At 30.4% G+C, this 12,500-nt stretch overlaps 1 protein-coding gene across 2 annotated transcripts in view; it reads right to left on the reverse strand.

The window, feature by feature from the left end:
* The window catches only part of LOC135208989 (AF4/FMR2 family member lilli-like), a 357,837-nt gene that overhangs the window by 182,749 nt on the left and 162,588 nt on the right, over positions 1-12,500 (reverse strand). For both annotated transcript variants that reach the window (XM_064241532.1, XM_064241531.1), the window contains one exon: positions 7,968-8,043. In XM_064241532.1, coding sequence (XP_064097602.1) covers positions 7,968-8,025 — 58 coding nt within the window. In that variant the 5' untranslated portion in view covers positions 8,026-8,043. The remainder of the gene's footprint in view (positions 1-7,967; positions 8,044-12,500) is intronic.

The raw sequence follows: 12,500 nt of genomic DNA on the forward strand, positions 1-12,500 counted from the left end.
TAAAAAATTAGATATGTGTGTATAATAATAATAATAATAATAATAATAATAATAATAATAATAATAATAAAATAAAATTATGTTTATATTTATTGCTATCACCAATCATAAAATGCTATTATTATTACATCGAAAACCAAAATATTAGAATAGGATATTTTTCGATAATGGCGTTGAAAATAGTAATACGTATTATTATTATTATTATGTGCTCTATCACAGTCCTCCAATTCGACTGGGTGGTATTTATAGTGTGGGGTTCCGGTTGCAATCCTGCCTCCTTAGGAGTCCATCCTCTTCTTACTATGTGTGCCGTTTCTAGGATCACACTCTTCTGCATTAGTCCTGGAGCTACTTCAGCCTCTAGTTTTTCTAGATTCCTTTTCAGGGATCTTGGGATCGTGCCTAGTGCTCCTATGATTATGGGTACGATTTCCACTGGCATATCCCATATCCTTCTTATTTCTATATTCAGATCTTGATACTTATCCATTTTTTCCCTCTCTTTCTCTTCAACTCTGGTGTCCCATGGTATTGCGACATCAATGAGTGATACTTTCTTCTTGACCTTGTCAATCAACGTCACGTCTGGTCTGTTTGCACGTATCACCCTATCCGTTCTGATACCATAGTCCCAGAGGATCTTTGCCTGATCGTTTTCTATCACTCCTTCAGCTTGGTGCCCGTACCACTTATTACTGCAAGGTAGCTGATGTTTCTTGCACAGGCTCCAGTGGAGGGCTTTTGCTACTGAATCATGCCTCTTTTTGTACTGGTTCTGTGCAAGTGCCGGGCATTCACTTGCTATGTGGTTTATGGTTTCACTTTTCGTATTGCACTTCCTACATATGGGAGAAGATGTTATTTCCGTCTATCGTACTTTGAACATATCTGGTTCTTAGGGCCTGATCTTGTGCCGCTGTTATCATTCCTTCAGTTTCCTTCTTTAGCTCTCCCCTCTGTAGCCATTGCCAATTGTCATCGCTGGCTAGTTCTTTAGTCTGTCTCATGTATTGTCCGTGCATTGGTTTGTTGTGCCAGTCCTCTGTTCTTTCTGTCTTTCTCCTGTCTCTGTATATTTCTGGGTCTTCGTCTGCTTTTATTAGTCCTTCTTCCCATGCACTCTTTAGCCACTCGTCTTCACTGGTTTTTCAGATATTGCCCCAGTGCTCTGTTTTCGATGTTGACGCAGTCCTCTATACTTTATTAGTCCTCTCCCTCCTTCCTTTCGTGTTATGTATAGTCTGTCCGTATTTGCTCTTGGGTGTAGTGCTCTGTGTATTGTCATATGTTTCCTGGTTTTCTGATCTATGCTGCGGAGTTCTGCCTTCGTCCATTCTACTATTCCTGCGCTGTATCTGATTACTGGCACTGCCCATGTGTTTATGGCTTTTATCATATTTCCGGCGTTGAGTTTTGACTTGAGTATCGCCTTGAGTCTCTGCATATATTCTTTCCTGATCGTGTCCTTCATCTCTTGGTGTTTTATATCTCCTCCTTCCATTATTCCCAGGTATTTGTATCCTGTCTCATCTATGTGTTTGATGTTGCTACCCATCTGGTAGCTATTATTATTAATTATTATATTATTATTATTATTATTATTATTATTATTATTATTATTATTATTATTATCTAATCGTGGACAAACTTATACTAGAACAGACCAATAATAATAATAATAATAATAATAATAATAATAATAATAATAATAATAATAATAATAATAATAATAATATACTTATTCAATTAGCAACACTCTTATTGCTAGTAATATAAAAGGAGATGCTATATATTTAGTAACAACAGTGACCGTAGCAGTGGTTGCATATGTTTATTTCATAAAATCCTATCCCTTGAAGTTTGTGATAATAGAAGAAAAAAAATAACATTACCAAAATAATATAAAATATATGTGATATATTTGAAACAGCAGGAGTTAACATATTGAATTACACGGATTTCATGTATAATCACCGGTAATTACACCATAGTTTTACAAACTTATTTTCTTAAATAATAATAATATTGTTGCTATTATTATATTTTTATAATTATATTATTTTTATCATTAATAATAATAATAATAATAATAATAATAATAATAATAATAATAATAATAATAATAATAATAATAATAATAATAATAATAATAAAGAAATATTCAGCCAATCATTTCAAATTTTATACAAATAACAACAAACATAACCATTTCAACAGTCATAATCGCGAGAGTAAATAATAATAATAATAATTAAGATAATGTGATAAATAAATAATAGGGTGTAAAGTACCATAATGAAAGCTTCGTCGTGTGTTATCAAAAAAAATTTTTATCTGATAATATTAATGACTTTTTTTTTTTTCATTTCAAAACGGATATCATAAAATCAATCTTTCTATGGACGGAGTTTAAGCAGGCATTGTCGACATATTCCTAATGCCTCAGTGTAATCATATTTCTGAAGATGTAGATATATTTCCACATCTCAGTGTAAACATATTTCGGAAGATTTACAAAATTCCAAACACCTCAGTAGAAACGCATTTCTAAAGATGAAGATACATTTCCACAACATCTCAGTGCAAGTATATTTCTGAAGATATAGTAAAATTTCCAAATCATCTGCATAAACATATTTCTGAAAATTTACAATATTCCAAAAACATCAGTGGAAACACATTTCCGAAGATGTAGATACATTTCCACAACATCTCAGTGTAAGCATATTTCTGAATATAAGTAAACATTTCCAAATCATCTTAGTGTAAATATATTTCTGAAGAAGTACGGAATTTCCATGACACCTCAAAGTAAATATATATTTCCACAACATCTTGGTGTAAAAATATTTCTGGGGATATAGAACATTCTCCACAACGTGGCAGCGTAAACATATTTCTAAAAGTACAAAAATTCCACAACACCTAAGAGAAAACATATTTAAGAACACTGCCAAAATTTCACAAAGAATATGTAGCTATTTTAGTACAACGCCTACTGACCATTTCTTAATGTATTTAAAATCTCACATTATGAAATCTGAACTTTCGTCTGTGTATAAAAAACAAAACAAAAATATGTCATATTTTTCAAAACTTACCAATCATTTTTATGTGGACTTCAAGAGAACCAGAAAACAACAGTTCTCATTTATTTTATAGTATTTATTCTGAACATCCTGATACACTTATCTTGCCCAGACTTGCAGCATAGACGGAAAATATGGAACGGACAAGAAATGGGCATGAATTCTAACAGGGTTCTAGGAGTAAATAGATGAAGCGATTATGTTCGCTTCTTTGTACAGTTATAGTTAAAGATTATCGGTATTTCTTAAAATATATGTATATATATACATACACACACACATATATATAATATATATATATATATATATATATATATATATATATACACTTACGATAAAAGTAAATTCTTAGCCATTTTTATTTAAAATTAGCGAAGACAGTGCTTCCATTCATTCACACCCAAGACCCTATTGGAATTTATGCCCAATTTATATATATATATATATATATATATATATATATATATATATATATATATATATATATATATATATATATATATATATATATATATATATATATATATATAGATATATATATATATATATATATATATATATATATATATATATAGATATATATATATATATATATACATATATATATATATACATATATATATATATATATATATATATATATATATATATATATATATACATACATATATATATATCCCAAGTTAAAGTCTTACACACATAAACAACTGAGGAATGGATGGACTTTTAAAAATAGCAAATTATTATATAATAATAATAATGAATAATAATAATAATAATAATAATAATAATAATAATAATAAGAAGAAGAAGAAGAAGAAGAAGAAGAAGAAGAAGAAGAAGAAGAAGAAGAAGAAGAAGAAGAAGAAGAAGAAGAAGAAGAAGAAGGGGACGATGCCTGCAAAGATATTGTAAGAAAATCCTTAAGCCTTATCTTATATCTATCGTTCTCTATATGAAAGAAAACCGACAACCTTTCCATAAGGATTAAATCATCGATTGACGAGCCGGGTAATAATCATGTCGAAATATAAATCAATTAATATAGGGTCGCACATAGACAAACTAATAACCAGTTGTAAATCACATATATAATGTGGGTAATAACATCGGCACTATTTTTCAAAGCGTTTAATATTTAATAATATATACAGGTTACAACATCATTGGTGACAGGTAGTGATTCTGTGGTTTCTCTCTCTCTCTCTCTCTCTCTCTCTCTCTCTCTCTCTGTCTCTCTCTCTCTCTCTCTGTCTCTTTCTCTCTCTCTCTCTCTCTGCATGTAGTACAGGGCAAGGGATTAGCAGAATCAAATCGTAGCAAAAATGATTGGCGGAAATAAAATATGGTTAAGGAATCTAGTCACTTACACACACACACACACACACACACACACACACACACACACACACACACACACATATATATATACATATGTATATATATATAATATATAGATATATATATATAATATATATACACATAGACATATGATTGTATAATACATATATATATATATATATATATATATATATATATATATATATATATATATATATTATCACATTCACAATTATATATATACGCACGTATATGCGTAGGTATCTATCAATAAATCATGAAGTAATACACACACACACACTCGAAGCATTTTATTAATGTTAATATCTCGAAAACCCTTTGAGGAATTTCACGGATACCATCGAATCTATTAGACAAGAAAATAAGAAAATATGAGCATTTTGATAATATTATATACTTCGAAAATTCACGGCTCGTCTTCATTATCATGCACATGTCTTGATCAGTCCTGTAATTTCCACTTTTCCTTGTATTCATCACTCATCGATGCCAGTTTCTGAAAGCTTGGTATTTCCAGATAACTGAAGTTACGAACTTCCCATAATAACCGAAGTTAAGACCAATCAAATATTCCATATACGAGGGCATCGCGCATTACCCACAAACAAACAGCTCACTAGGTCCTCATGGGTAGAGAGGGGTGATGGGGGTTGGGGGCGAGAAGGGGGCCCACGATTATTGTTTTGCTTCGAAAACTGTAAATATCAGCTGAAGGCGTTAAGCGGATTCTTGCTGCTACGGCCGACGATGCTCGCCATTGGACGCCAGATCATTTAGAAGGGATCCAGGTCCGGAAGCCATTGTTTGGCCCCGTCCTATTTAGATTCAATTTGACCCAACTTACTGGACGATACACCGGGCAAAAATCTGGATGAGCCTCCGGTCACGCTGCAATATGGAACGACTCTGAATATCGCCATGATCAGGGAAAGTGGGGGTTTGCATGTTCCACGAACCGACGCGTCGGCCTAGAGCATTAAGTTGGGTGTCAGCTAGCGATGAATACTGTTTGTCTGGAGAGCTGAACTCTTTGGTATTTCAAAAAAAAAAAAAAAAAGGAGAGAGTAGAGAGAGAGAGAGAGAGAGAGAGAGAGAGAGAGAGAGAGAGAGAAAAGGGGATAATGCAAAGTAAGAATTTTGTACTGCTCAGATCTATATTAATCTAACAGTGTCCAACCACATACACACAAACAAAATAAATTCCACACACACACATATACATACATACATACATATATATATATATTATATATATATATATATATATATATATATAATAAACACGTGTGTGTTTGTGCTTTAAAGATCACAGTAGATCCACGTGACTTGATTTTCATTGTATACGGGAATACCACAGGAATTTGTACCTAGACGATGCCTGGAGACACAGAAGAAAGCCCTTGGTACTGACCCTCTTCCTGTCAATTACCTGTGGTATTCGCTTACATACATAAACACACAAACCCACATATATAGATATGTACGTATATATATATATATATATATATATATCTATATATATATATATAAAGATGGAGTGTTGTAATGGTTAAATTCAATGTAATAATTACCCCAAAAATATGAGCCTAAAATAAAAACTATCCATGAAAATTTAACTGAATTCTTGCGTAAATCAAGGAATAATAGTAATTGACTCTAAGATGGATTTTATAGATTTTAAATTAAAGCACTCATTATATAAACAAAAACAAATATAACACTTAGTAGATGATTATTGACCACTCATAAATAACTCAAAAATGTCTGCTTCAGGTAGATGGCAGGAACGACTTGCCAAATGCAGTCTTATGTATGACACTTAATATAAATCTTATTCATCCGTGTTGGATACATTAAAAACTGGCCAAACACTGGCATACACATATGTGAAACAAACTTGGAGTATACTCGAAAATTATAATAACACTTGCAAATATGTCATAGATATGTGAGTAGATGGATTAGGAGGCAAAATATTTAACACGTGAACATAGAAAGTCATGACTGAATACATGGGAAACGGACCTATATTTCTTATGAAGAGCAAAAAATCAATAAAAGTAGACAAATATTGCTATAAATTAGTTACTATGGCATCAGGATCGTGAAACCTGCTCCTTGAATATAATATACGTGTGCACTGGAAATGATATATATATATATATATATATATATATATATATATATATATATATATATATATATATATATATATATATATATATCTTCTAAAAAAAATCTTATATTAAGCATTGCATTATTCCGAAAACACAAAACGAAAAGCGGTTAAGTAACCTAACGTATTATTTCCGCAGGTGAACAATATACTTTAAATATATATATTATAGATTATATATATATATATATTATATATATATATATAGCTATATATAGTATCTTATATATATCTATCTATATATATAGATATATATATTAGTATATATATATATATATATATAGATATATATATATATATTATATATATATATATATATATAGATATATATATATATCTATATATATATATAGATATATATATAGTATGTATGTATATAGACTTGTATTTAGAAACATAACCATCGTTCACCTTTTACAGGCATATTTACGTACAATTATACAGCATATTGTGCGTGAAAGAAAAATGACGCAAATCACTGCTAAGATTAAACTTTCATTTCCATAGATTAAACTTTCATTTCCATATCTCAGAAAACTTTCACAGCACCAGCTGTTTTCTGAACCAAACTTAAAGACTCATCAGCAGCACATCAAATTCACCCGATCAGACCGTATTATTTACAACCAAAAGCTTGCCAGCAAATTTCTCGATCCAGGAGAAATGAAAGAAGATCATCATCAGAAAGCAAGGACAAACAAATGGTTATAAATTGGTTAAAAAATTGGTTATAATTTGGTTATAAATCTTACAACTTATCTAGCAGAAGGCAAGAAACATGGATAAACTAAAGCTTGGGTAATGTATAGGCTAATTTATGAATAAATGCGTATCAAACAAAGTATGAAAATTCCAAGTTCAGAATGTATGAACACAAGCACACACATATATATGTACTATAAGCTATCATAAATTAATTATATATATTATACATTATAGTATTATAATATTATATATAATATAATAGTTTATATATTATGATGTATACTTTTTTATTTTTGATAATTAGATTATACTATTCGTACCCTTTAATATATATGTATACTATTCAATATATATTTATATTCTATATATTATATATATAAGTATGATTATAATATATATAGTATATGATTCAATATAAAATATATATATATATAGAATAGTGTATTAATATCTAATATATATATATATATATATTAGTATCAGTATATATCGTATTAATATATTATCATATATGTGCATTTGTTTGTGTCCTTACAAATTACATGAAGTGCAAGAAGGGCAAAGAAAAATAAAACAAAAATAATTTGCATGCCGAAACACAGCCAGCAGCAGTAGCAATAGCAGCAACTTACCATGAGCTTTTGAAAAGAAAGCTGTCAAAATAATGGAGCACAAGATAGCTCTCCCCATGATGGCGGTCTCTGGTCTCTGCAACAGAGGAGAAAAAAATCAGAAAATTTTTTAGCTGCGATAAATAATTAATAAGAGTCGGATAAAAAGGAAAAAAAAATTCAAATTTTGGGTGGGAATGTAAAAAAAAAAAAATTCATATAATTCATTTTACTATAGAAATATGTCACATGCGGAGGCTTTATGTATGATACATTGCATAATGAGGGCGCCACTTAATGCCTCCATTTGTGCGTCATGAATATTTCAGAAATGAAAATATAAGATCTATTACATTTACTAAATTCTGTGGAAATGAACTAACTAAATCTAACTCCGTTTAGGGACGGATTTTTCATTTTTTTTATTATGTTCTAAGGATTTCTGGGGAGCAATTAGTGAGAGAATTCCTCAAGTCCTCTCGATCGATTCAAAAAGATATCAATCTTCTTCCTTCTAGTTTGAATTGAAAAGTGGACTGGTTATATAAAGAGTTCGCTGTATTATTTGGAGAATAATTCTTAAATCTCTAATCCTCGTGTGCTGGTAGGATCTGTAATTAATAATAATAATAATAATAATAATAATAATAATAATAATAATAATAAAATAATAATAATAAAATAATAATAATAATCTTTCTGAAGAAGGCTTTCTTTTAAATAAATTCTGCCATTTTATTCAATAACTATAAAAAAAATAATAATAATATTTTTGAAGAAGACTTTCTTTTAAATAAAATCTGCCATTTTATTCGATAATAATAATAATAATAATAATAATAATAATAATAATAATAATAATAATAATAATAATAATAATAATAATAATAATAATAATAATAATGATAAAAATTTATTATTATTATCAATATTATTATTGTGGGCTTACTTTTGCCCTTGCAATTGAGATTTCTACCCATTATTATTATTATTATTATTATTATTATTATTATATTATTATTATTATTATTATTATTATTATCATCAAGCTGTAACATTGGGCTGTTTAATAATTATATTACAAGGCCTGTAGATTCAATTCATTTTCATTTTCTTACACGAAAAACGTATATAAGCCATCCTTAACCATACACACTAAAAAAATATTTAAAAAAAAACCTGCATGTAAAAAACACACAAACACACGAACAAACGAAGACAGAAATCTTGCCATTCTTCTCGTGTCTTTTTTTTTTGTATTTACTTTTTTTTTTTTTGTTTTGGGGGGGGACGTTCTTTTACTCTCTCTACTCCCCTTCTGTGTTTTTTTTCTTTTATGTCACGTGGTGTCTCCATGATTACGGGGAGCGACAATACACTGAAAGAAAGGGGTTCGCAGCGTGCATGACTTTCCCATGCGGATGTGAAAGAGAGAGAGACAGAGAGAGAGAGAGAGAGAGAGAGAGAGAGAGAGAGAGATACTGGAAGAGGTAATGAATGGGTGTAAATATATATATATATATATATATATATATATATATATATATAAATATATATATATATATATATATATATTAGGAATGGGAATGGGAATGGGAATGACCTGGAAGAAGGCATTAATAAGTAATGAATATATATATATATATATATATATATATATATATATATATAAATATTATGTATATATATATATACATATATATATATATATATATATATATATATATATATATATATATACAGTTTATTTATATATAAATATATAATTTAGGAATGAGAATGGGAATGGCCAAGGAGAAAGGGATATGGGGGTTGGATGGAGGGAATGGCAATCTGTGGGATCGCTCAGTGACATTCCCTTTTTTTCTTATATTATTGAAAAATAAAATAATAACATTTCTATTGCATTATTCCCGCGATGACATATCGACCACATGGGATCATGGGAGGCACCTTCTCTTCACACTGTCATCTTATCAAGCATTTGCGAGAAGTAGAACTGAATAAGCTACGAAATTCATAATATCGTGAAGAACAATCTGTGTCTTAGAAATTCAGAAAACTTTAGTAAAGTATATTTACTTAATATAAACGGATTCTTTCAAGAGTCCGTCTATTTTACGTGGTTATATACTTTACCATATAATTGTGGAATTTCGTGACACAGTAACTGTGGTATTCCAGCGATCATTCGATTTAACATGAAGGAATCGGACAAATTATGCCTGTCATCATGACAGAGCATTTATTGGCGTCTCAAAAAATCCCTCCCTTCACATAAACTGAAGCTTTTCCACATATCCTAAGACTTAATTATATATATATATATATATATATATATATATATATATATATATATATATATATATATATATATATGAGTCTTAGGATATGTGAAAAGCTTCAGTTATGTGAAAGGGATTTTTTGAGTCGCCAATAAATGCTCTATCATGATGACAGGCATAATTTGTTCGATTCCTTCATGTTAATAATATATATTAATTATATATACATATATATATATATATATATATATATATATATATATATATATATATATATATATATATATAGGATCACGTATCCAAAGATTCATAATGAACTGTAGGACCTCTACAGCTTTAGAAAAAGTATCCTTTTTCTAAGATACATAAATTAAAAAAGGAGCTCCTAGATGTATCCTACGATCAATAACACAAGGAGCTCTCAGGGCATCCGTACCCTTTCACTCCTAAAGGATTCAGAGATGCACCGACGCCCTCAATCAGGCTAGTGGGTATTAGAGATGGGTATTGGAGGTGGGTAGGGCACCATTTCCCCAATTAACCGTTGTGGGGGTATGTATGGTGGGGACCCCAGAGGGGAAAAAGGTAAGAATCGTAGGGGGCCCAATGAAGAAGGGGTTTTTGTTGTTTTTGTTGGGGGGGGGGTGTCGGGGGCAAGTTGGGAAAAGGGGTCTTGAAGTAAGTGAGAGAGAGGAGAGAGAGAAGAGAGAGAGAGGAGAGAGAGAGAGAGGAAGGCGACGATGCTATAGGTGTGAGTACGTGTGTGTATGTATGTATCGTATGTATGTATGCATGTATGTGTGTGAATGTGAGTGCATGCGTGTGAGGACGACGGCCAGAAGTTATATGGTGTATAAAGCTGTTCTGACTGTGGGTGCGATGGGGTAGAATTTTTTTTTTTTTTTTTTTTTTTTTTTGTTTTTTTTTTTTTTTTTTTTTTTTTTTTTTTTTTTTTTTTTTTTTTTTTTGTATGGAAAGCATGACGTTATTGCTTCCACTGGCGGAATTCGTTCGTTATTGCCTGTTCATTGCTTTATGAGGGAACTCAGAGGACCCCGTGAGTGACATTATGGGGTTTCGGCCCCCGCAGCCCCCTCCTCCTACCAACCTAAACCCTTCCACCCCTAACCCCTTACCACGGTTAAAAAAACCTTCCTATCTCCCATTTTTAAACCACAATAGGGGTTAAAAGTACGAATCTCACTTTTTTTTTTTCGTGGTCACTTTCTGCATCAGATGCGTGTGTCTGCGCGAAGCTGTAGGTGTCCATTTTTGTTTCTCAAAGGTAAAATCATATCACACGTCGGTATTAGTAGCGGCCTTGAGTTATTTCCTTTACGTACTGACGTTTTCGGGGTACGACGCAATGTACGTGAGGAGAGCTGGTCTCTTGGTGTACGTAATGGTTGTCAGAAATCATTTGTGTGTATGTGTGTGTGTGTGTGTTTGGTAACTTTTCTGTTTACGTTACTCTCTGAGATTCAGAGGAGAGAGAGAGAGAGAGAGAGAGAGAGAGAGATCAACCCTATAAATTCCTTGTAATACAGTATCAATATATCTATGTCCTATCAGTCAAATAATTCATCATTCACCCGATTCCTTTCCTGAATCGAAAGAGAGAGAGAGAGAGAGAGAGAGAGAGAGAGAGAGAGAGAGAGAGAGAGAGAGAGAGAGAGAGAATCTTATAAATTTATTGTAATAGTGTTAATATACTTATATATCATCTGTCGGTGCTTTCTATTTATTTATCTATTTATTCATTTGTTTTCTCTTTTGATAAGTGGAATCTCCTCTTTCTGTATTTCAGTTTCTTTCTCTAAATTCTCCCTCATGAAGACCATATTCCGTGGAAGTTTGAATTCCAAGTCAATGGACCCTGTGGGATTGTTCCATATGAACAAGTTTCAGTTACTGAATAATAATAATAATAATAATAATAATAAAATAATAATAATAATAATAATAATAATAATAATAATAATAATAATAATAATAATAATAATAATAATAATAATAATAATAATAATAATAATAATAATAATAATAATAATAATTTATACAGTTCCTTTCCTAAATCATGAACTCTTTCTTTAGTATTCCCAAAATATTTCCTATTATTGTTTGCTTTGCTTTGCGTTCTTTGGATTATTTATTTATTACTGCCTTGTGATTTGATTTCATTTGCTTAAAGTAACTTCGTGAGTACCTGATTTTAATTTTTCCATTACCGAATTTTTCTAATCTATTTATTTTTATGCGAATTTTTTAT

This window comes from Macrobrachium nipponense, chromosome 37, assembly GCF_015104395.2.
Source record: "Macrobrachium nipponense isolate FS-2020 chromosome 37, ASM1510439v2, whole genome shotgun sequence".
Lineage (NCBI taxonomy): Eukaryota > Metazoa > Arthropoda > Malacostraca > Decapoda > Palaemonidae > Macrobrachium > Macrobrachium nipponense.